The sequence below is a fragment of the Chaetodon trifascialis genome, chromosome 19 (assembly GCF_039877785.1).
Source record: "Chaetodon trifascialis isolate fChaTrf1 chromosome 19, fChaTrf1.hap1, whole genome shotgun sequence".
Classification (NCBI taxonomy): Eukaryota; Metazoa; Chordata; class Actinopteri; order Chaetodontiformes; family Chaetodontidae; genus Chaetodon; species Chaetodon trifascialis.
In genome coordinates, this window is record NC_092074.1 from 21,882,965 (window position 1) to 21,907,007 (window position 24,043).

Sequence of the window (24,043 nt, forward strand, 5' to 3'; positions counted from 1 at the left end):
GAAAATAATAAAATAACATGTACACTTAAGCCAAAATGAAAACTGTATGCGGCACAAATGTGCTGGAAACCCTGGAAAAAGTGGAAATAAATAAATAAATATGAGATAAATAATTATTTCTGAAATCCTGGAGAATTTTTATCTCTTCAGGACTTAAAAAGCTCTTTAAATAAAACGCCCCAAACTGCTCAAAGCTCAGCCTGTGATTGGCTGTGAAGGCCTAGCTGCTGTGTTCAAGTTCAAGTCTGATGCAATGTGGAGTTATGTGGCTAATGGCGCCATCTGGTGGACAGTGTCCACTACTGTAAGTAAAGGAATACACTTTTTGTTGAATAGCAAGTATTTTATTCCCAAACTAAGTGTTTAATATGCACAAAGATGAAGTATTCTCCTCCAGGCCTGCAGTGAAATTTCTCCCACATGAAGGTCATATTTACCTTCTTCAGGACTCTTTGCAGTCCCTGTTGTTTCTTTGTCTGTCAGTTTGCAGTCTGTCTGAATTACTTTACATTTTAAATGAAGTCTGGTGCAAAATGAGACCATGAGTAAAAGCCTTTTTTGCTTCAGCTCTAAAGCAGTGAGAAAATATTCAGAGCAGTCAGTCGGACATGATGGAACTGCATGGTGGCCGACGCAGAGACAAATGTTAATTTTCTGGCCATCGTGTCGCGAAAAGACAGAAGTCTGAAAGTGTTGTTTGCTGCAGTCTCCCTTCATCTCCCCTGTGACAAAATGTCAAACAAATAAAGAAATAATAGACAGAAACGTTTCATATTCTAGAAAACAAAGAGAACATTTCTGAGCAGAACATCCCTGAGAAGCAGATTATAGAATAAAGAGGCCTGAAGAACATGTGAAACAGGAAGGATGGTGTGGGTACATGCATGTATGTGTGATTCTGACTTTGTGGTCTGTCTGTGGGTTGATGTATAAAGTCTCTCAGGCAGCGTTGAGTAACTAGTTCCTCCTCTGCTGAGCGTCAGTCTAATGCAAAGACACCAGGCTGCTGGACGTCCAGACTGCAGCAGGTAAGACGTCGATTCTCTCTGAGTACATATCAAATGTCGCTTTAATGTGGCTAGTAAATGAAAATCACAATGCAATGCTACCACATTTCACTGAGGCAGAAATCTAAACACAGCAGCCTCTTATTAAAGCAGGACAAACTGTTTTCATAATGACAATGCTTCATTTGGAGATCTGTCCACTTCATTTCTAAGCTCTCATTGCAGCACAGGCACACATCTGAGCTAACAGACCAGCACAGCAGAGGCAGCTTTTACTGGATGTAACTCCAGTTCTATGAGTGCGTGCACGTTGCTCTTTTCTTCTGTTTTAATTCGGAAAATGAACTCACGCATCGTAGCATTGTTGAGCACTTAACTCTGCAAACTGGTCACCCAATAAAAAGTGGACCGTGCCCGTGTTGGGTGGAGAGCCTCAGTTTGAGAGGCTAGCCTCGGCCCGTCCTGCCTGATACCACTTTGTACCTCAGGAGTTGATAGTCTGATAGTGAAGCTCACTGTAGTTTCAGCTGAGAGATGTATGTCTACTATGTTTGGCCTTGTCTTCATCAACCCTGGAGTCAGACTTCCGGTTGAAGCTGCTGTAAATCACCACGTCACCATTTTCCCTGTTATCAAACTGCTGATTTCACTGGGAGGCTGCTTAGCTCGGTTCTTTTGCCCACTGGGCAAACACCAACGACCCACTGGGGCTCCGAGCTCCCAGTAAGGCCAGAATCCAGTCAGCTAATGGGGCTGCTAGCTGCATGGCTAAGTGAGCTAACTAGATAATGGTAGCTAGTAGTTAAAGCCAAAGATAGCTAAAGCAAATGGTATAATGAGTATCAGTTAGCAGTTACTGGTGATATTATGCTGCCCCCTGTTTGTTTGGAGTGACCTTTGACATGTGGTCAGTTCTTACATGTTGTACCTTAAAAGTCTGAAAGCAAAATGAAGAAATTTACATTTTGTGAAACTGCTGCCGCCCCCTGCAGGTCGACTGCAGCCATGAGTCGGCGGCGGGTTTCGGTCAAGGATCTGGGCATGGGGGACTGTCAGGGCTGGCTTCTCCGCAGGAAGGAGAGCCGCAGCTTCCTGGGAAGCAAGTGGAAGAGATACTGGTTTGTCTTGAAGAAGAGCTCTCTGTACTGGTACGCCAACAAGACGGTGAGTCACAGCAAGACGCGAATCTGAAAGTGATCGCAACATGTTTCTGAGTCTGTAGATCACACAGGAACTTGAGATCAGTGTGCTGCTAAAATACAGGTTCAATGCGTGAATGTGATCAGATTTCAGGGCGTTAAGCTCGTTTCCCTTCTCTGTCAGCAGGCCGAGAAAGCAGAGGGATTCATCAACCTGTCCGGCTTCAGCATCGAACAGGCCAAACAGTGCAGGAAGAAGCAGTACGACATGTTTGAACTCTGTCTTAGTCTGTGTGACACGTACTGAAGGCGGTCTGGACCTGCTGCCTGTTGACTCCTTCACACCCTGTTACATAAAGCTGCGTCAGCATCCTGCATGTGCCCTGCTGTCTTAAAGCACAAACATCGCATCTGTTGATCTTCTCTTATTGGTAACAGTTTAATAATCCATCTTAATTTTGTGTTACTGAGCGCTCAGTGTTGTGTTTCAGTGCCATAACAGCGAGTCATCGTCTGGTCGTGACCATTTTCATCGCTGCAGAGAGCTTCACAGACATGAACAGGTGAGTACTTTATTATAAATTTGATTTTTATTATTGAAATGAAAACATTGTATTTTTTTTTTTTTTTGCAATGAAAATGATTTCGGCCATGCTAGCAGCGTGTTTGGCTGCAGCAATGCAGCGATTGGTCAGTCGGTCCATCACTTCGGTCCAGACTGAAATGTCTCGATAACTTTTGGAAGGACTGTAATGAAATTTAGTACACGTGTTTGTGTTTCCCTCAGGATGAACTGTTATAACTTTCCCTATAGCGCCATCATCAGGTCATTTATAACAGCTGCAAAACCAATGGTGTTACAATCATATTTAGCACCAATTAGCAATTTTTAGCATGCTAATACACTAAGCTAACACGTTAAACACTGACGGAAGATTTTACTGCCACATGTGTACTTTTACTTCACATACTTTAAGTACTGATGATATATTCTTTCAGTTAAATTCATTAAATACCACGAACATCTGCAGCAAACTTCAGCCGTCGAGATCATTTGAAGTAACGATCGCTGTCGTCACACAAAAATAGATTTGGTTCCTCTTCTTCTTATCGTATCTCATTTTTCATTCACTTCTTGTTTTGCGCTCTGATGTGGAGACGATGAGTCACTGCTGTGCGTCACGTCGAATGTTGCATTAAAGGCAGCGTGTCCGTTTGCAGGTGGATCAGTAAACTGTCGGAGGCGGCCGAGCCATGTGAGCTGATCGGGACCGAAGGTTCAATCCTGTTGCTCTTCCCATTTTCTTTTCCTTCTTCCATTCTTTTGTCCCCATCCTCTCTCCATTTTTCCCACCGCTTACCTTTTTCACATTTCCTCTTCCTGTGAGCAGAGTGCTACAGCGAGGCCAGCGATCAGGAGGATGAGTGTGTGTCGACTTCCTGTTCTCCGGAGCCCGAACAGGAAACGCCAGAGTCAGAAAGTGTGAGTGACAAAGCATGACAAGGAACCGATGACATCTAGATCCTCCAGACGTTCTGAAAAGGTCTTCTGTCCTCCTCGCAGGGCGACTCTCTCTGCATGTCTCCATCCAGTGCCTGTGAAAACGGCGAGGACGCCACGGAGGCTGCGCCTTTGAGTAGGAACAGAAGAAGAAGAACGGCCTCAGATGGAGGTCAACGCTGGTCCGGGATTGACCTCCCGGGGCCAGACGGAGCTGGTGGAGGAGTCCCTGTCCCTCTGCTCCATGTCGGAGAAGAAAGAGAAGACGGCGTCGTCAACGGTAAACACCTGGAACCACATCTGGTTAGCACAGCAACGGCAGCTTTAAAGAGGAACTCAAGCTTGTTTCCAGGTGTTTGCTTGAAGATGAGGAGTTTGAAAATGACTCGTCAGGTTTTGACCGGTTCTCTGGTTAAAGCGTCCACTGTGGCTCCGGCAGTGTTATGAATCGGCTCTTTTCAGTGACGACCTCCTCCTCTTTTCAGAGAAGCCCCCCGACGAGATGGAGCACCTCTACAACCACCTGAAGGCTGCCAGCCTGTCCCCGATCGGACAGTCCAGTCGGAGGGACTTCAGGGCGTCGTTCGTCAGGCGATGTCAGAACGACGCCGTCAACGAAAAGCTTCACCTGCTCAGGATCCTCAGCAGCACGTTAAAGGTGAGTCAGCAAATGAGAGGAATGATCCGGATGCCAAAAACAAGTCAGGAGAGGACGAATCCTGCAGGACGATTCAGACCAGGAGACAAAAATGTCCTGAAATCCTGTACATTTACAGAGCAAAGCTAGCTGCTCTCCTGTTTCCTACCTTTATGCTAAGCTAATTGTCCTAACCTGATGGTGGCGCCAGAGGAAAAGTCACGACTGTGTACAAACTGTCTGACCTTTAGGCCAAAGAGTTGGAGCTGCAGGCGGTGGAGCAGATCACGACCCACCCGGCTCTCACGGCGCCCGTCTACAGGACGTGGAGGCTGTCCAACGGCATCCTGCTGCAGGAGATCCTTCAGCGTCACCAGGCAGCAGGGGGCGCTGCAGAGCTGAGGCCTCCTGAGACCTGAGCTCACACGAATGCAGCATGAAGGAGCAGAAACACTGAAACAGCACAGCGCCATCGTGTGGCAATAAGTGGGCAGAGAGCAGCTTTCTGTGCTGGAGCGCACTGGGTGAACTGGGACCAATCAGTGGTGCTCTAACGCTCTCCAGATGGCAGTGGTGGAAGTACATTTACTCAAGCACTGTACTTAAGTGCAAGTTTGTGGTATTTGTACTTCATTAGTTTACATTTTATGCTTCTACTCCTCTACATTTTGGAGGACATGTTGTACTTTGTACTCCACTACACTTGAGTTTTAGTTACAAGTTACTTCGCAGATTTATGTTAATACAAATTTTAAATTATGACGTTTTATTCCAGGTCAAGCTGCCCCGCAGTAGATGAAGTCGTTAGCTTCATGTTTACCAGCTGATGATTCTGAAATGGGCCATTCTGCACAAGTATGTTTTAAGTATATTTGTACTTTGAGTGAAGAGCTTGAATGCAGGACTACATGTATTTTCACACTGTAACGTTACTTTTTACACTTCCGAGTAAAAGACGTGAAGTTCTTCCACCACTGCCGGACGGCTCAGGGATCAAACCTCCAGTCTGTCGCCTCGTTTGCTTCGTGTGGTTATAAAAGATTCTTTAAGTCGATGTTTTTCTGTTTTCGCTGACTTCTGAATGAGCATAAAGTGGTTTGACCAGTTCACTGTGAGTCCCGCACATTATCATCTCCACACACATATTACTGGCTTTTCTGCTTAACAGAATGAAACATGTGTTTTACTGCATCTCATCATGTATTAGTCCGTAATTTAGAAACAACCTCATTTCAAGGCCTATTTAAAGCGTCCCACTGAGAGACAGACGCAGAGTTCAGTCCAGCCTGCATGAAGACGAGCTCAGAATAATTACTGCCACTGTACAGTAACTCGTGCTTTCAGTAGAACAGGATGTAGATCAAGATTATGAAATATAAGTGAGAGGATGCTCGGTTTTGAGGTTTAACAGTATTTTTACTGCTGACATAAAGTGAGTGGATGCGAAACGAAGTGATCGTTTACCATCAAAAGTTCAGCTCCTTACTTTAGGTTTAAATAAAAAGTCTGGCCCTGTGAGGCAGGAATCACTACATGCTTTGTCCCTCATGGGATAAACACGTTTTGGCCTAAAGGTGGCGCCAGTGTGAGAAACACTGACATGAAGAGCAGCTGCTACCACGACACTGAGACCGAGAGTCCACGAAAGAGAAACACCAAAAGAGGAAACGCTCTTCAAAGAGGACTCTCAAAGAAAAAAGTCAAAGCACCACCGACGACAGTAAACAAATTTATTTTGTCATCTGCATTTACAGCTGGAATTCTGGGAATTCAAACACGACGTCTTTGCCTGTGAGCTTCTTGTAGACACCAGAGAAGGTTTCCACCTGAAAGACAAGAGGAAAAACGTCAGCTGAGACGTCGCGTCGTCCACCTGCATGAACAGGGTTCAACGAGCACTCATAAGAAATACGACAGCGGCTTATTTTCCAGCCCCGCCGACACAGGACCAGTACCATCAGGGGAGCTCAGAGTCTGTTTCCTCCAGTTTACAGACTTTATGATGTCAAAGCTCTGCACAGCATCAGCGCTTCAGAGGCTGAGCGTCTCCTCCAGCAGCTGCATTAACACACAGAGGCTCTGTGGCTTCGTAGGTTCGACAACCTTTCAGACATGTTCAGCCATCTGTGGTAATATGTGGCAGAAAACTTGTGGCGGCGTTTTTATTTTCATGAGAAATCAGACAGCCGCAATCATTACAGATGCACCCAGGTTAGACGGGTCCTGTGTGAACAGCTTTAGAAAACAATTTCTACTGTGATGAATAAAGGCAACACTTTAACATTAGAAGAGATAAAAAGCAGCAAAAGTCCTATTTTCTACTTCATAAATGACAATTCATTGATTACTTCTGTTGGACTGATGAACACAAACAGTTATCTGCACTCTTTGCCATTTTATTAGGTACACCTGTCATAACCTCCATCTTCAAAAAGCTCATGTCACAAATTCCATCATGAACTCACCGACGGGTCAGCACAGGTCATAGTCAAACGTGTTGTACTGAACTACATTACTCTGAGGTGCTGCTAATGTTCTGCGCCTCACGTATGTAAACAGGAAGGACAAAAACGCAAAGCATCACCTCTGACCGTAAACAGAGCCTGATCTTTGGAGGCATCAGAAAAAGCTCAGTTCACTTTAACATCTTTTTCAAGTCACCAGCAGTGAGATGAAGATCGTCACTGAGGTGAACGCGTGTGTGCACTGCATGGTTTAGCTTCCCAGTAACGGCCCCAAAGGACTCTGGGAAGATGTAGGAATATGCAGGACGCCCGTCCTCACCGGCCAGCAGCCGGGGACAGAGCTTTCTGTCCGACGGCGTGGAACGGGACTGTACGTCTCGGCTCAGAGCTACGCTCCCATACGCCACCAGGACAGAGCCAGGAGAGCAACTCGCTGGATGTCCTCGTCGGACCTGACAGCACAGGTGAGGCCTGTGTTGTTATCATGGTTCAAGGTCTGAGGACAGAAACGGCAGGCCAACTGCTGCCGCCGTGAACCCGTTATCTGAGCGTCCCGACATCGATGCGCATGTTTGTATGAACTCACTTTGTGTTCCACGTTGTTCTGCTGGGCCTTGTCCAGGTGGACCTTGATGAGCCTGCTGCTGTCCATCTTGACTCTGATCCTCTTACCCACAATCTCGCTGGGGAACACCAGGTCCTCCAAGATGGCGTCGTGGACTGAAGTCAGAGTACGGCTGAGGGACGAATCAAAAGACGCCACATTAATACCAAACATCCACGCAGACACTGAGCAGAGGAGTGTGTGCTGACAGAACTACAGCAGAAACAAGCCAATCGATGATGAAGGTGAAATAAATCTGTGAACACCGATCAATCAAGAACTAAACTCCAAATATTCTCTTGTTCTGTCCTCTGTCTCTGGGTTTTGCTGATTGGATGACATTTGAAGACGTAAGGCTTGAGAAAACAGGACCGTCTCCAGTTTGAGACATTTTATAGACCCAACAATCAGCGGCAGCAAAATGAGTCAAACACTGGATTCAAGTCATTCACAGATTTCTGACGCTCATAAACAAACAATTATACAAACATGAGCTTTGTGCACTGCATGGTTTAGCTTCCCAGTAACGGCCCCAAAGGACTCTGGGAAGATGTAGGAATATGCAGGACGCCCGTCCTCGCCAGCTGAAAGCCGGGGACAGAGCTTTGTGTCCGACGGTGTGGAACGGGACTGTACGTCTCGGCTCAGAGCTACGCTCCCATACGCCACCAGGACAGAGCCAGGAGAGCAACTCGCTGGATGTCCTCGTCGATCAGAAACCAGCGTTTTACTTCACGTTATCGACATCACGAATGTCAGATTCAGTAACAGACATAAAACCAATAAAACCAACAAATAGTCCCATTCATCAAGACGGAACCAGAGGGATTTTAGAATAAAAGTAACTTAAATTAAAGTGAAAGTCCTTTTTTCTTGACTAATGATTGTTAAAATAAATTCACTGCTCTATGTTAATACTTCCTGACCAACATCCCAAACAAACTCCTGACCACTGTCAGAAATCTCAGCCTGCGTGACGTTAAACTGACTTTCTACTCACCTCCTGGGACGCTTCTGCTTATTCTTCGTGCGGCTTTTCCTGGTGGGTTTGGGCAGAATTCTCCTCTGAAAATCAACATCGTCTCATTAAAATCCAATCAAAGATTCACAAACATTCAAACAGCTTCACAAAAACAAAGATCACAAAGCAAATCAATGAGGGTCAGACTGATATTTGGGGTCAAACCTGGATGTAACCTGCAGATATTCATGTCACTCCACAGCATCAGTGTCAAAAAGTTGCTTCTTTGTACATTAAAAACTGCTCACAGATGTATCAAGTGAACATTTTGTTGCAGTTTTAAACAATTTAAACACACATTTCAGTCAAGCCCCCATATCAAATGTGCACTGCATGGTTTAGCTTCCCAGTAACGGCCCCAAAGGACTCTGGGAAGATGTAGGAATATGCAGGACGCCCGTCCTCACCGGCCAGCAGCCGGGGACAGAGCTTTATGTCCGACGGTGTGGAACGGGACTGTACGTCTCGGCTCAGAGCTACGCTCCCATACGCCACCAGGACAGAGCCAGGAGAGCAACTCGCTGGATGTCCTCGTCGATCAGACAGTCAAGACACAGAAGACAAATTTGACATTGACTCCCCGGATCCTGCAGTAAGCGACGCCTCCGGTAAAAACTCCTGCATGCAATCCTGACGGGTCCCACAAAACTCTGAAGCTCTCTGAACATTTCAGCGTTTCATATCAAACTCATTCATCCTTCTCGTAGCAGGTTGAGGCAGAGGTCTGTTTATCTTGGAAGAAAACATCAAACCCGACTCGTGCCTGCTGTGACACTCCATAAAATTTCCACAAATGTTGTCTTTTCAGAAGGTTTAGGCTTCAGCACGATGCATTTCAGATCATTACGGATAACTCAATTGTTTTTTTAGTATGAAGAGTGACAAATTTCTCAGACTGTTCAGCTGGAAAATTACATAAACTGAATATGCAGAATTTTTAGTCAGTAATGAGCGCATCGTGCCATTGACAGCAGGACCCCCACTCGCATCAGGCACCAATCCAGACAGCTCTGATTTTATGAAATGTTGCGCAACTCTAACAAACCTGAACTGTCCCGATGATGTGAAACTGTCGTTAACAGCAGACCAAAAGCTCCACTACAGACACAGTCCTCTGTCTGGTCACAGCACACCCCCAGGAAGGTCCACAAAAAGCATGCAGATGGGCAGGACCCCCCCCCCGCAGTATCCATCATCATCCTCACCTGTGCGATGAAGACCACGTGCTTTCCGCTGAACTTCTTCTCCAGCTCCCTCACCAGACGCACCTGAATCTTCTGGAAGGACTTCAGCTGAGGTACAGGAACGAAGATGATGATGGCTTTTCTGCTGCCACCGACTTCGATTTCCTAAAGAACAAAACAAAAACCAGACTGAAGATAACTGGAAGAAAACAAGCTGCACAACATCCCCACTGACACAAACAACTACTACGACTACAGACACAGAGTCCACTCGAGTCAGCCTCCTGCGTGAGAAACCCACCATCGTTTCAGAGTCCTACATGTATAGTTGGTCAGTAAAGTGAAGAATGTTAGGTGATTTCAGGGTCTACCAGCTACTGTGGAAGGGACAAAAAGTTCATTTAGCTGTTGACAATTAAACTTAGCTTCGATAGAAGCAGAAAAACGTCAACACAGCTAAAAATATATAATAAAAACAGCGATTTCAACCAAGCCCCCATATCAAATGTGCACTGCATGGTTTAGCTTCCCAGTAACAGCCCCAAAGGACTCTGGGAAGATGTAGGAATATGCAGGACGCCCGTCCTCACCGGCCAGCAGCCGGGGACAGAGCTTTGTGTCCGACGGTGTGGAACGGGACTGTACGTCTCGGCTCAGAGCTACGCTCCCATACGCCACCAGGACAGAGCCAGGAGAGCAACTCGCTGGATGTCCTCGTCGGATCTAAGACAGCTTCTCAAACCAGGTTTCAAAATGAACGTTAATGACGCTGAACACAGCAGGTTGAGATGGTTAACTCTTGATGAAATGAATGTAAAAGGAGAACTGAAGGAGCAGCTGAGACTGGTGAGCCTCCTACCTTTGCTGCAGTGATGTTCAGCTCTCTCAGCTGAGCCTTCAGGTCAGAGTTCATCTCCAGCTCGAGCAGAGCCTGCAGGGAGACGAGGACAAGCAGTGAAGAACATCTGTATTTGTGCACAACTCAGACACATTTACACGTGCTGCAATACTTTAACTGTTTAGAACGGACAGATTTGGTCTAAAGCAGTTTCTATTCAGTTTATATTTCCATTCACATGCAACCAAGCAAAACCTGAATCCTTTTAAAATCCGTGACGAGGTCAGTCAATGTGTCCAGTGGACTGTGTTAATATTGTACTCCAAAAGACAAATTCATTACAGGCATAGTTTCCCTCCAATATTCAACTTCAAACCACGTCTGACATTTTGTTGTATGTTACAAGACCTCATTCATCAGGGAAGCAGACGGTTATGTGATTCTATGTTTCAGGGTGACGTCTGGACATTTGAATTTTACAGATCGTGATAATACAAGTCTTTGATACATGAACAATGATCATTTCAGTATGAGCAATCACACTCGACACACCACATGCAGCTTGACCAAACCTACAATAAAGATGAACTGATGCTCTGACACCTGCTCTTCTTACCTGGGAGATCCCAGATTCAAACTCGTCTGGCTTTTCGCCATTAGGCTTCACTATTTTGGCGCTGGTACTGAACATGGCCTTTGTCTCTGCAAAGAGAAATAAAAACATGCGGGTTACACACACCAGTCTCTTACACACTTGGTTAACACGAATCCTGGATGAGCCCCTGCTTTCTATTATGTACCGACATAGCAGCTCAACGCTAACCAGGAGCAGCGGGCTGTCCCACATGGAGAGTCATTATAGCAAAGCGTCGGACAAACGATTTAAGCACAAAACAAGACTCATGAAATTCAAACTATACATTAGCTAGAACAAGCTGGAGCTAGGTTTGAGGGAAGTGATTTCAGGATCTACCAGCTACTGTGGAAGAGACAAAAAGTTCATTTAGCTGTTGACAACTAAACTAAGCTTTGACAGATGGAGAAAAACGTCAACACAGCTAAAAATACATAATAAAACAGCGATTTCAATCAAGCCCTGATATCAAATGTGCACTGCATGGTTTAGCTTCCCAGTAACGGCCCCAAAGGACTCTGGGAAGATGTAGGAATATGCAGGACGCCCGTCCTCACCGGCCAGCAGCCGGGGACAGAGCTTTCTGTCCGACGGTGTGGAACGGGACTGTACGTCTCGGCTCAGAGCTACGCTCCCATACGCCACCAGGACAGAGCCAGGAGAGCAACTCGCTGGATGTCCTCGTCGGATCTAAGACAGCTTCTCAAATCGGTTTTCAAAATGAATGCTAATGACACTGAACACAGCAGGTTGGGAAGGTTACAGCACAGCGGGTTGTCCCACATGGAGAGCCATTTAGGAAAGTGCTGGACAAATGATTTAAACACAAAAGGGAACAAAAAAAGACTCATAAAATACAAACTATACATTAGCTAGAATAAGATAGAGCTAGGTTAGAGGGAAGGTTAGCTAACTAGCTAGCTAGCTAATCTAACTTAGCCGGCTGTCTTTATCCCTAGCTTCGCTGAGCAGTTACATTTGGTCAACAGGAGTAACTTCTTTTATTTCACATAAAACGACTCACGCAGGGCTTCGTGTGTTCAGCCCATCAGCCTCTACAGTTGCTGCTGTAGCTAGCTATGTGAACACATGCACGGCCTGCTAACTACTCCGTTACAAGTACCCATACGCCTGAGCTTCTCTACTACGGTTGAATTCGTGATGTAAAAAAGCCATCCGCCGCTCCAAACCACATAATCTAAGGTATCACACACTTAATGTGCTTTACGGTGGGCAAACGCAAAAATAAAACAACATTAAAGCACATTTTAGAGCAGAAAAATCAATCCAGTGAAAAATAGCACGACTAACCTCTGTCAACGACGGCCAAGGAAGAGACCGGAACATCGCGAGAGTTGTATTAATCCAATGGGGGCGAGCCTTGTTGCTACCGCGAGAGGTGTCGGAGCCACGCTGGGTGTGATAAGAGCACCGCGAGATTTTGAGAGCACGGACGGAAGTGAGCCGTGCATGGGAACGGTTGTCAACATTAGTCTTGGGTCCCGTTAACATTTCTTCGTCTGCTGCACATTGCAAATTTGAAAGAAACGCTTAATTCCGGGTTTATAAGACTACCGGAGAGGTTGTCCTGTCATACTTTTTTGGCGTATAAGTTAATTTTGTTCTTCAGTGCTAGCATACTATCTAGCTAGGCTAGCTAATAACAGTACTAGCTAGTTTTGTCACCTTTTACTGTCTATGTGCGTATTCTGTGCGACACAAGTTTGCAGTTTCTTAACAAAACACATCGAGCCAGTCAGATTTAATGATATGTTACGGTGTTTGAGTTAACGTCGCGATGTCGGCCAGTTCCGTTTCACGGCAGTTTCTTGGCAGCCAGTGATGTTTAGGCTGACTGGCTTTTTCAGAGTAGCACGCAGGACCGTTTGCAGCGCCGTCGACGACATGGCGAAGGGCAAGTTCTTCTACGCAGTAAGGAAAGGATTCAAACCAGGAGTGTACACATCATGGTAAGACTGTTTACGTCTTAATGGCAGCAGATGTGTTTGAAAGAAAACCAAAGTTACTGCCTCATCAAAGTGCATTTCCTCTAATGACAAGAGGTACATGCCAAATTCTATTCAGCTTTCTGGTGATTTAATGTTCCTTGACCCTATCAAAACACCCTATTTCCTGTTTCCTGTTGAGGTTTCTTGAACAAATGGTAGATCATCTGTTTTTGATTTTAATTTAGGGACGAATGTAAGAACCAGGTGGACAAATTTCCATCGGCTTCCTTCAAGAAGTTTGCATCAGAGAAAGACGCCTGGGCGTTCATCAGAGGAGTCGAGCTTTCGGCACCGCCAGAGAGGAACGAAGGTACTCTGGTCCAGACCAACATGATGCTTTTCTTCTGTATGACCCCCAAACACAGCTTCTTGGCTCTTCACGGCCCTGCACGGATATCTGTTTTGTGTTTCACTTCATGTCATTTTTTAGCTTATAGGTCGCCAAGATTTTCTACCATATGGAGAGTTTGTAGTTCTTGGTGACTGAAATATCGAGATAGCCCTGCAGACCTTGAAATGTAGTGTACAGTTCTGGATCAGGTCTAAACACCTCCATTCAAACACATGAATAATATAGTTTGTGCTTTTGTCTTTCAGTGGCTCAGAAGGTGGAGCAGGCTGTCACTTCACTTCCCAAACAAGGCCCGGAGCCTCTGGAGTACATCCCTATTGGCAAGAAGAGATGTCACTCAGACGAGAAGGCGGAATCCCATCCCAAACGAGCCAAACAGTCAGAAAGTTCGTCTTCAGAGAGCACAGACGGCTTCACGTACATGGGTAAGACGATTAAACGTCTGTGGGCGTGAGCTAAATGTGACATACCTTATGTGATGTGGAGGTTTGTCTCAGTCTGCTGGTTAACGCTTACAGTGCAAAAGGTGTAAAAGTCTTCTTCCTCTGTCAGGCGACGCTGTGGTCGTTTACACCGACGGCTGCTGCTCAGGTAATGGAAAGCACAGGGCCCGAGCCGGCATCGGCGTGTACTGGGGCGACAACCACCCACTGTGAGAAAACACACACACACACACACACACACACACACACACACACACACACACACACACACACACAGTAGACAGTTATTTTACTTTCGAACTGCACACGTGAGAAATATCCATAATAAATCTACTCATTTGCCACATTTTCACTGCTTACCTGCAGAAATGTTGCAGAGCGGCTGCAGGGACGGCAAACCAATCAGCGTGCAGAAATACAGGTACCTCTCATCACACGTGTTTCAGTCCTAAGAGCCAGATTCCAGCCATAATGTTCACCTCTGCAGTAAGCAGGAATTATTTTACATTACCAACAGCAACCTTTATTCTTATTCAGACTTAACCTCAGGACTTAAGTGCAGCTCCTCCATTCTGACAGAGATAATGCGTCCACAGTAGAAAACACATAGATGACATATTTTCTTGTGTGCCTGCAGGTCCTTCTGTTGATGTTTCAAATAATTTCTGGCCCAAATTTGAATCTATAAAGGTTTAAATTTTACATTTTAAAGTAGATGTAGATGTAGTTTTTATTGCCAACAGAACACAAAGCCAGTCTGATGCTTCCCTTCATCCTAAACTTGAACAAACTTACTTTAACTTTATCATGAGCTGCTGCACTCTTCTGTTTAGAGAGGTCCTGTTCAACATGAACCAAACTCACTTTACACTCAGCGGTCATACTGACCTGCAGAGAGGAATACTCCTCATCTTCGCCATCGTTCTTAACTCTGTGTATGAAGCTCTGCACAAAGTGAAAGTGGTGTTTAGATGTATTACGAAAGTAGTACAAAATTAAACCAACACAAAGCTGAATGTTCGACAACGGTGTGTTATCATTATGTGAGATCTTTATAATGTTGTTCCTCTTCACAGATTAAAGTCACTATGAGTCTGCAAAATTTGGCATCAGTAAAGTCTTTCATGGGTCTTTTTTAAAAACACAGAATCTTTGGAAACAGTTATCTGTGATGCACCAACACAGACGCAGCAGTGTGTTCGTGGCTGTAACCATGTGACCGTCTTGTGTTTTTCTGTCTGAACCAGGCAGCCTGCAAAGCGCTGGAACAAGCCAAACAGCACAGCATAAAGAAGCTGGTTCTTTACACAGACAGCAAGTTTACGATCAACGGTGAGTCACAGAAAAGATGAAGCGTAAGGAGCCAGACTTCCTGAGTGCAGCTGATCAGTCACGCTCGGCTCCAACGTGTGACAGGTCCGGGGTTTTGAGTTTCACCTGGAGAGTTGGGTTTGAAGCCCTGCGGTGTGTTTGCTGCAGGTGTGACCAGCTGGGTGAAGAACTGGAAGCTGAATAACTGGAGGCTGAAATCTGGAGGTCACGTTATCAACAAAGAAGACTTTGTGAAGCTGGACAGACTGAATGCAGAGCTGGAGGTGGTCTGGGTAAATATCAGCCTGCACCACGAGCCCCTTCACCCTGAACTCATTCCAGACCTGCTGAGGTGTCGGCACATGTTACTGAAAAGTAAAATCATTCAGTTATTCCACATTACTTAAAATGAATCATTTGGGTATTTAATTGCCCGGGAAGCCGGTGAGGTATATTTACCTGCTTTGTAACTTTTGCATTACGTGACCGTCACTGGCTGAATTTCCTCTACATAAGCTCATAATATCACAAATTTCTACATTTTGGCAGCCAAAACTCTTATTCTTAAGTATTCTGGATTTCCTTTTAAAAGACAGTATTGTCAGATGAGCTCTGATGACGCGAGCGCTGACACTGTGGGAGTGATGTGTTGTTTCACTCTTTTATATTTCTTTAGACTTACTGCTGAGTGAGTGTGTGCCAGCGGTCTCCCAGTCCTCTTTAGTTATTGTGGTCTAGCGCCCTCTGCTGTGAGGCTGTGACTTTGTCGAGCTCCCTCATGGAAAGGCACATCAATGTCACAGCACTTAGAAATGGCCACAAGGGGCACTAGAGGAGCATTACATTCATAATGAACAGGACGCGCCCGTTTGAAAGGTCAGATCAGACAGAAGTTTCTCTCTCTCTCTCTCTCTCTCTCTCTCTCTCTCTCTCTCTCTCTCTCTCTCTCTCTCTCTCTCTCGCTCCTCCACTTCCTCATCTCCCCCCAGATGCATATTCCAGGTCACGCCGGCTACAGAGGCAACGAGGAGGCCGACAGACTGTCGAGACAAGGAGCAGTGAAGCCTTTAGAGGAGCAGCATGAAGACGAAGACGACTATGATTAAAGAGGTCTGCTGCAGGACTTCTCATTTGGACTCTGGCTCAGCAGCCTGTTGGCTGTCTTGTTACAGAGGTTTGTGTCTCTCAGCAGCACTCAGAGGGCCGAGTCAGTGTATTAGCTTTATTTCTGTAAAATGTTTTAACTTTGTTCCTGTTCTAAATAAAAGTTTCTGCTTCAACCACCTGTTTTCTACTTTGTGACAGCGCTGAGGAGAGTAGGGATGAGAGAGAGAAGGATGAGAGAATCAGCTTTGACCGAGGTGAGGAAGAGTACAGAGAGGAACAGAGAGGAGGAAGGTGGAGGAAGTGGGCAAGGAGGCAAGAGAGCAGTCTAGGAAGGAAGGAGGCGTGATGTGGGAGTGAAGGTAAACACATGCTGCTTTTAGTTTGCTCAAAAGAGAAATACAGCAGAACTGATTGAGTCTAGTTGTAATGGAGGTAACCGTCCAGCAGGAGGAGCTCCAGGTCACCGTTAGAGCCAAGACAAAGAAAACAGGCCAACAGGATTTAGGGTTTATTTAAGGATCTGATCATATACAGATTGACAGTCGTTTCATACACATCATTGCTTTGGGATTAAGTTTATTACAGTGACACTGTTGAGACTGAAAGTGGCTCAAATCCACATCTAAGATCCAGTTTTTCTTTTACAGAATTAAACTGGGATGTATCTGCTCCCACTTTGACGAGCAGTAAACCAGTCACCATTGTTCCATTCAACGACATGGACCTGAACTGATCAGGAATTCAGACTGAAAATGGCCACATTTCATTCCAAAACATTCTCGTCATGAATAGCGACTAATTGCAGAAATCACAGTTGAATCTGACAGATTGGCTCAAAGCAGGCCTCCCATCATCTCCTACTGGGTCGAATGAAACCCGAGCCTCCCAGTGTAAACAAAGCGTTTCATTTTATTTATTAGGATCCCCTTTAGCGTCACCAAACAAAGGGTTTTCTCTCTGAGATCCAATCTCACAGCACATTAACAGACAGAATCATGTTCATTCAACACCAGCTGGCGACACACAAAAAGCAGACAAGCTGAAAGACCGAAACAACAACAACAACAACAACAACATTAACATTGCACAAACAAAGAAACGAACGACAAAAAGCTGCGAAATCGAACACTTCACAGTTAAGTTATAGAACATTTAAATCTGAAATAAACCCAGTTTAACATGACCGTGTCGCGTCCAGCTGATGGATCTAAATCTTTAAGCTCAGCTTTGGTCGCCATGTTTCCCGCCGAGCTTCAGCTCATTGATCCGCCAACGGCTCCATCGCCATCCAAACTTTACTTCACGTTCTGGTGGAGATACTGCAGTACATGTGTGTTAAATATAGATCAGCCTCTCCCTCCTTTCCCTTTTCTTTCCTTCCTCACCAACACCTCTTCTGTTCATCTTCCTCTTCCTCACCCCTCTGTCTCCCTCCTCTTCTCTTAACTTCCAGTCAGGGATGGAAGTACATTTATTCAGGTGTATGTAAGTACAATTTCAAGGTACTTGTTTGAATATTTATATTTCATTCTACTTTATATTTCTTTTTCACTACATTTCAAAGGTAAAACTGTACTTTTTACACTACTTGATGTACTTAGCAGCTATATTTACTTGGAACTTTACAGTATAAGAAGTTAAATATAAAACATCCGTTTCTAGAATATAATGCATTGCTTAGTTCATGAAATAAAAACGTTTTTTAGGCTTTCAGTCGGTCTTAAAGTCTTAAAAAAGTCTTAAAAATCTGACAGTACAAAAAGAATATTTTCACTTGTTTTAAGACATTTATACACAGAAATACATTCAAGATATTGTGACTTTTGAAGATAAAATGACATCACGTAGTTAAAATTTGCTCAATCAAAACTCACTACAACACTAAAAAACTACGCACACGTCGGTGCATCAGTCATAATGATCCTGTAGTACAGTGCATATACTGTATGTAAAACTACACCGACAAACTTTTGAGTGCAGGACTTTAACTTGTAATGGAGTATTTTTACCTTGTTGCTGTACTTTAGTGAAGTATCTGAGTATTTCTTCCACCGCTGCTTCTTGTCTTCCCTCTGGCAGACCTTCTGTTCGTGTTCGTAAAAAATAAATTGTTTCTGCTGATGGAAACAGAGAGAAGGAGAAATTAGAGACTCACCCCTCCTCCCCTGCTCCCTTCTTCCTCCTCCGTCCTCCTGCGGCCGGTCGATTGGTCGGTGTCGATGTTGGAAACGGCAGGACGGAGGCTCGGAGTTCCTCGTTCTGACCCCGACTGCTGCCTCGCGGCGAGCGTGGGGCGCCACGACCCCGCCAGAGGCAACCTTGTCTGAGAGAGAGCGCCTCTTGGAGGTCAAAGGTCGCCCCGCAGCAGCTTCACCTCCTAGCTGGCTGAGCCTCGTTAGCACTCCTCCTCAACGCACACATTTCTCCTCAGCAGACCGAGCTCTGGCATTGGTCCACCGCTGCCCTGCTGGAGGGGAAGAAGACCGAGCTAACTGTAAAGAAACTTAACAAACCAGACATTAGAAACATCCTGCTCACACTTCAGTAAGAGGGTTTGTCAATTTTTAGACCGACAGTGTCTAAAATAAACTGCAATGTTCTGCCGGGGTTGAAGAACTCTCTGACACCACAGTCCGTCTGACACCGAGCGGGGGATGTTCGCTAAAGTGCTCGCAGTTCTGATGGGGAAGAAAGAAAACTTCATGCAGCTGCTCGACAGAAAACAAGCCCAGACTACGCCGGCGTTGTAGCCAAGTCGCTTAAGTCCAAGTCCAAGTTGAGTCCCGGGAAGTTTCATCGGAGTCGTGGTCATGTTTGGTCGTTGAGGCGGTATTTTAGCCGCTGTGGTCCTGCCAAGGTCCTGTCCAGGCTCATGAGCTTATATGTTGGTTCCTGAGGTCAGGTAGGTGTGTGACGCACCTGTCTGACCACAGGTCCACCGCAGGTAATGTTCAAGTTGCTTAGATCAGGCCTGGAATTTCGGTGGTGAGGCCAAGTCGGTCATTTTTGAGGTCATGTGTGCAGTTGCTGATGTCGTGTTCGATTGTTCAGATTTACCTGACTCATGTCCGAGTCAGTTAATATCTGAGCTGCAGAGATCATGTGATCGTGACATCATGTCCAAAGAGCAGAGGGAACAGGGAAGAACCCTTGAAGAACGTCTTTGTTTAGATGTGCGTCTCACACGCACTGAAAGCCGCCCTGGATGGAACATCAGCTGATTGCTGGAAAGTGAAACCTTGAGTCGGTTTGCTTTCAATGACCAGAGCTCTGATCTGCCGTTGACCACGCTGCTCTCGGACTCTGCTCCCGCTCTCCTCCAGCACTTATCGTCATCTCTTCATCCAGTCTGGTGGCGGTGTTTACACGTCGCTTCCTGTCTGATCCGGCATCAAACAGAAGTGCGGCTCAGCGCTGCATCGATGGAGGGGGTGCAGGAGGAGTCAAAGATGGCGAGATGAACGAAGCGGTGTCTGTTTCCATGACAGCTGTCTGCATCTGGCTGTGAAACCGGCTCCCCACCTCCTCCGCTACCAGCGTGACATTTGATATGATGAGGAAAAACAGGGTTTCTCAAGGGTTTTGGTGATTTTGGTGACGGCTGTGGTTTTCTAGAGGAGGGCACAGCCTCAGAGAACTCTTTGGTTTGTTACGTAAGGATCGTCGTTCCCATTTGGACCCGAGTGAACCCATGAACTTTTCACAAAACCGAACACCACAGCAACGGCTTAGCCTCTCCTCTCAGGCTGAAGATGTTTTAATTAGTGGAATCAGAAAGTAGAAGAGGTCAGAGAGAATAAAAAACATGCCAACTTTGTGCTCATCAAGAAAGCAGCAGATTTAAATTAGACTCTTTCCTAGTTTTCTTTCTTACTTCAGTCAATTATGCTGAAATCTGTTTCAAAATCTTGGCACATAACACCAAAACATGGGAAAACCTTTGTTTTTTGTAATGACCCTTTAAGCACTGTTGAGCAGAACAGTGCTTGTAAACACAAAACATACAAAGACTGCGTTTGGCCGGGTTTTGGGCTTGTGTCAGTGAACGCACCGCCGGCCTCAGTCAGTCTCTGTGATGGATCTTGATCAATTTTTTCTTTGTACTAACCGATCGGTGTATCAGCTATGAGCAGCATGGCAGGTTCCTGTCGTCCGGGGCTTCATTATCTCGTCTCCCCGCTGATTGTCCCCGTGGACAAAAACCTATGAGTCAATCTGTGCCCTCGTCAAAAGTTCGGCGTGCTCTGCCCCCTGCAGCCGTCTCTGCGTTTCTAAAGTTTCACTTCAAAATGAGATTTCCAACATTTGGATATGATGACGCCTACTCTGATTAAAAAAAAAAAAAAATCATATACTGGCATGAAAGTATTATGGAAATACATTGAACTTATTGACTATTCATAGGATTTGCCTGCAAACAAGGAGACAGTTTGCAGGAAGTTTTAACTCCGGGTGAGTTTAATTACAGAGTGAGTCTCCATCCTGTGAAACACGTGGCTCCTTACGCAAAGAAAAGTCTGCTGATGTTCTGTATTTTTGGTTATTATCAAAAAATCCCATGAAAAGACCAAAACCTTCAATGAGCGCATCGACTAGCAAGTGCTGTGAGTCGCAGCAGAGCCTGGTAGATCTTCTTCTTCTGTGCTGTGGAGCTCCACTGTTGTTCAAAAACTATTAAAAACACATCAGTGAGTCACACAGCTGCACTGGCTGACATGTTCCCTCATTACCATGAACACACACACTCTAGTTTGTTTTGACTCAGTCCCACACACACCGTCCTGCTGCCATAAATACACACCAGAGCACCGAATGTGGGTTAATCCGCCGCTGAAAATAGTCCCTGACTAATGCGCTATTTCCTGCTGTTTGTTTGATAAAAACCACAGTGAGAGCTGTTTTGGAAATTACTGAACCTTTTTAAAAATGAAGCGTTTTATTTGTGAGGTGTTTTTAAAGATTTACGTCTTCGCGAGGAACCAGTGGGCTCGGTGCTGAGAGCCGCAGACAGACGAGGGAAGACATGAAGAGATTGTTGATTTAGGTCTTTTCATGGGACTTAGTGGCCAAAAAATAAAAAACTAATTAAAAAAATCTAATATTGCCTCCTTATCTTGTAATGATGACAGGAAACTACAGTCTAACAATTTAACCCGACGAAACCTTCAAGGATTTACTGAAAAAATAGGGCTTTCAGCATTTTTGCATAAATAAGAAAAAGCACAGACATAATGACATTAATGAGTTCAGTTAATCAGTCCTGGTGTTGTGCATGCTGGGACACTTGAACAGAGCAGAACCATCATTCATGTTACTGACACCTGTGCTTTTCCTCCTATCACAAGAAAACATGGCTGCTGTGAAAAAGGCTGATGGACGGCTAAAGCGAGACCCAGGCTTCTATTTGAGACCAGCAGTTTCACAGATGTAATACAGATGTTTGTTAAGCTGAAGGTTACTTCTCATGGATTAAACTGCTGTATCAAACATTACAGAAACAACACATAAATAAGAACACGTGCAAACATTAACCACATCGTTCACTGTGTTAAAACCTACAAATCGCCCGGTGCACGCGTCGTTCATCTTCTTACATCAGTCACAGGCACCAGCACATCTCCCCTTTCATGCTCTGCAGCAAACAAGCCACTGGTGAAACCTGCACTTATCTCAGATCTGAATGATCTTATTTGTCTGCACTTCAAGAGTCGCCCATTAATACGCTGAGGTGACAGAGGGATGAATGGGTGGGAAGACTCAAACAAGTCCTCATCATCATGGTGTTGTCTTCCTGTTTGAGATCAGGTCTGTTGTTCTTTTATTTCCCGGGGACGGCCATAATGAGTACGGAGATTTTCTAGTACACTAAAGTGTTCCCGTCAGTGTTTTTCTATCTGCTGTTTGTGGATTCATGTTCCTGCTGCATTCACAAGTTTGCTGCATTTTAATGCTCTAGATGTTTGAGCTCATTGAACTCCTTCATATCCTGTTGGCCACTTTAATCTACAGCAATGCATCATATTCTGTAAGATCATCATCTGTCTGCAGCATGGCCGTCCTGTGAGAACCACGCATCTCCAAAAAGCTTGACGAGCTCAGAAAAACAGCCTGTTTTCAGCTTTGTGACGATGCATTTTCAGCTGATCGGAGGAGAAGGAGGAGAATTTTCTCCAGACATAAAGAAACACTTCAGCTGGAGATACATGGTTTTCACAGGACAGGAAGAGGATGTAAAACTGTAATCTAAGAAGTAACTAGTAACTAAACCTGTCAGACAATGTAGTGAGTAGGAATAAAAAGTACAATATTTGCCTCTGTAGCAGCATAAAGTTGCATCCAATGGAAATACTCAAAGTACAAGTACCTCAGATTTGTACTTAAGCACAGTACTGGAGTAAGTGTACTCAGTTACATTCCACTGCTGGTGTGGCTCAATGGCACACCTGAATAGAATAAAACCACCATTACTTTTATTAGCTCCATCTCTTTTTCCTGCTGTCTGCAATGAAAAAACCATCTAAAGGCATCAGAGCAAACAGTGAGGCTCGGCATCCTGTCTGTGGTCCAGCTCCTTTTCTGGTTCAGGTACAGTTTAGACCCACGCAGACCTCATCCCGGCCGAGGTGAGGCCAAGGTCGGCAGGGTGGAGGTGCTGCAGTGCCATCCATCAGCTGCCAGAGCCCTAATTATGCAGCAGAGTCCTAACCAAGCGTGAGATGTCATTACACAGATGGAGCTCCAGAGGAGAGAGAGCGTGCATCTGTTTGTCTGTGTGTCTGTCAGTCTGCATCAGTGTTCAGCTGCGCGTGTGTGTGTGCGTGCGTGTGCATTCATTATCTGAGGCAGTATGGCTGCAAGCCGGCTCCCTCATATTCTCCATATATGAACAGAAACGCAGATGCTTCCAGCTATGAGATGTTGTTTGATTTCCTGCTTTGCTTTGCGTCTAATATCACCTGAAAGCTCAACAGGATGATGGATGAATTCACTCCCTCAGCGTGTTCACGGTGTGCAGGCTGTGTTTAGGGTTTATTTAAGGTCTGAAACAAGAAGCCGCTGCAGGGAGGAACCAGACATTTCGCAAAGACTACATTTACAGCAGACCAAAGCAGCTGATGGTTCGGATGAAGGCGATGAGAGGCGGTGTTCATTAGAGGTGTTCAGTTCATGGATGAATCCTCAAAGCGACTGAATCAGCAGCAGTGCAGCTCCTCTCACAGGTGGCAGAGGGCGCCGTTGTCAGTTCAGCCGTGACAAACAGCATGTTGTTGTTATTTAGCGACCGTAGAAGAACTCTGTGGCAGAGTGCTGAGCTGCTGACCTCATAAACAGTTGTAGCTTGTCTCGGCCTAATTTTGTGCTGAAGTAAATGTAAGAGTTTGAACCAAGAACACGCTGAAGGTCGGCTACCGCTGACCTGAAGTCAGTCGGTTTCTGCTGTGCTGAAGAGCATTTAAAGGACAGAATGCAAAAAGTCTGTATTTCTGTCTGTATCTGACGCAGCCAAGCTTCCATTTTCCAGGTAAAATTAGGATTTATATTTTTCAAAGCATTTGAAATCACTAATAATTTAGACCAATCCAGGAGGAGGGTTTGGAAGCTTCAGGTGCACCAGGTGAGATACAGCCTTTATACTGCAGTGGTATCTGCTCATCAAATTTTTTGATTTATTTTTTAATTTTAAGCTGTTTTTACTGGATTTTTTCACCTTCTCAGCCCTGTGAAAAGCGGTTTGAAGCGGTGCCTTAAAACCAAAGATAAATGTCTGTAAATCTGACAAAAGCAGACGTT

The 24,043-nt window shown here is 45.2% G+C and overlaps 3 protein-coding genes and 5 non-coding genes across 8 annotated transcripts; 2 read left to right on the forward strand and 6 right to left on the reverse strand.

The window, feature by feature from the left end:
• Positions 1-984: 984 nt before the first annotated feature.
• ipcef1 (interaction protein for cytohesin exchange factors 1) lies at positions 985-4,917 on the forward strand. Its single transcript, XM_070988105.1, has 9 exons — positions 985-1,028; positions 2,000-2,171; positions 2,334-2,407; positions 2,638-2,709; positions 3,368-3,423; positions 3,538-3,629; positions 3,711-3,927; positions 4,133-4,305; positions 4,536-4,917. The coding sequence occupies exons 1-9, from the start codon at positions 988-990 to the stop codon at positions 4,701-4,703; spliced, it is 1,065 nt and encodes a 354-aa protein (XP_070844206.1). The 5' UTR covers positions 985-987; the 3' UTR covers positions 4,704-4,917.
• Positions 4,918-6,000: 1,083 nt separating this feature from the next.
• rps7 (ribosomal protein S7) lies at positions 6,001-12,380 on the reverse strand. The gene is made up of 7 exons (XM_070987256.1): positions 12,342-12,380; positions 11,013-11,098; positions 10,418-10,489; positions 9,580-9,723; positions 8,354-8,418; positions 7,336-7,486; positions 6,001-6,110 (listed from the first exon to the last, which is right to left on the reverse strand). The coding sequence occupies exons 2-7, from the start codon at positions 11,085-11,087 to the stop codon at positions 6,033-6,035; spliced, it is 585 nt and encodes a 194-aa protein (XP_070843357.1). The 5' UTR covers positions 11,088-11,098; positions 12,342-12,380; the 3' UTR covers positions 6,001-6,032.
• On the reverse strand, positions 6,982-7,199 carry LOC139348235 (small nucleolar RNA SNORA73 family). The gene has a single exon (XR_011603385.1). It is a non-coding gene; the product is annotated as a small nucleolar RNA SNORA73 family (small nucleolar RNA).
• LOC139348232 (small nucleolar RNA SNORA73 family) lies at positions 7,848-8,065 on the reverse strand. Its single transcript, XR_011603382.1, has one exon. It is a non-coding gene; the product is annotated as a small nucleolar RNA SNORA73 family (small nucleolar RNA).
• On the reverse strand, positions 8,695-8,912 carry LOC139348234 (small nucleolar RNA SNORA73 family). The gene has a single exon (XR_011603384.1). It is a non-coding gene; the product is annotated as a small nucleolar RNA SNORA73 family (small nucleolar RNA).
• LOC139348233 (small nucleolar RNA SNORA73 family) lies at positions 10,062-10,279 on the reverse strand. The gene has a single exon (XR_011603383.1). It is a non-coding gene; the product is annotated as a small nucleolar RNA SNORA73 family (small nucleolar RNA).
• Positions 11,501-11,718, reverse strand: LOC139348230 (small nucleolar RNA SNORA73 family). The gene has a single exon (XR_011603380.1). It is a non-coding gene; the product is annotated as a small nucleolar RNA SNORA73 family (small nucleolar RNA).
• Positions 12,381-12,454: 74 nt separating the features above from the next.
• Positions 12,455-16,425, forward strand: rnaseh1 (ribonuclease H1). The gene is made up of 8 exons (XM_070987242.1): positions 12,455-13,000; positions 13,225-13,349; positions 13,637-13,816; positions 13,944-14,043; positions 14,201-14,255; positions 15,082-15,166; positions 15,314-15,438; positions 16,135-16,425. Exons 1-8 carry the CDS (start codon positions 12,873-12,875, stop codon positions 16,249-16,251), a joined length of 915 nt encoding a protein of 304 aa, XP_070843343.1. The 5' UTR covers positions 12,455-12,872; the 3' UTR covers positions 16,252-16,425.
• Positions 16,426-24,043: the final 7,618 nt, after the last annotated feature.

Excerpts from the sequence above, each read along its gene's own strand:
- rnaseh1 (XM_070987242.1), top strand. The coding sequence starts at position 12,873 with ATGTTTAGGCTGACTGGCTTTTTCAGAGTAGCACGCAGGACCGTTTGC. Across the intron at positions 13,817-13,943 it reads AGACGGCTTCACGTACATGG|GCGACGCTGTGGTCGTTTAC; the intron begins GTAAGACGATTA and ends TTCCTCTGTCAG. Across the intron at positions 15,167-15,313 it reads CAGCAAGTTTACGATCAACG|GTGTGACCAGCTGGGTGAAG; the intron begins GTGAGTCACAGA and ends TGTTTGCTGCAG.
- rps7 (XM_070987256.1), bottom strand. The coding sequence starts at position 11,087 with ATGTTCAGTACCAGCGCCAAAATAGTGAAGCCTAATGGCGAAAAGCCA. Across the intron at positions 8,419-9,579 it reads ACGTGGTCTTCATCGCACAG|AGGAGAATTCTGCCCAAACC; the intron begins GTGAGGATGATG and ends GTTGATTTTCAG. Across the intron at positions 7,487-8,353 it reads AAGCAGAAGCGTCCCAGGAG|CCGTACTCTGACTTCAGTCC; the intron begins GTGAGTAGAAAG and ends TTCGTCCCTCAG.
- ipcef1 (XM_070988105.1), top strand. The coding sequence starts at position 988 with ATGCAAAGACACCAGGCTGCTGGACGTCCAGACTGCAGCAG. Across the intron at positions 1,029-1,999 it reads GGACGTCCAGACTGCAGCAG|GTCGACTGCAGCCATGAGTC; the intron begins GTAAGACGTCGA and ends CGCCCCCTGCAG. Across the intron at positions 3,630-3,710 it reads AAACGCCAGAGTCAGAAAGT|GGCGACTCTCTCTGCATGTC; the intron begins GTGAGTGACAAA and ends TCCTCCTCGCAG.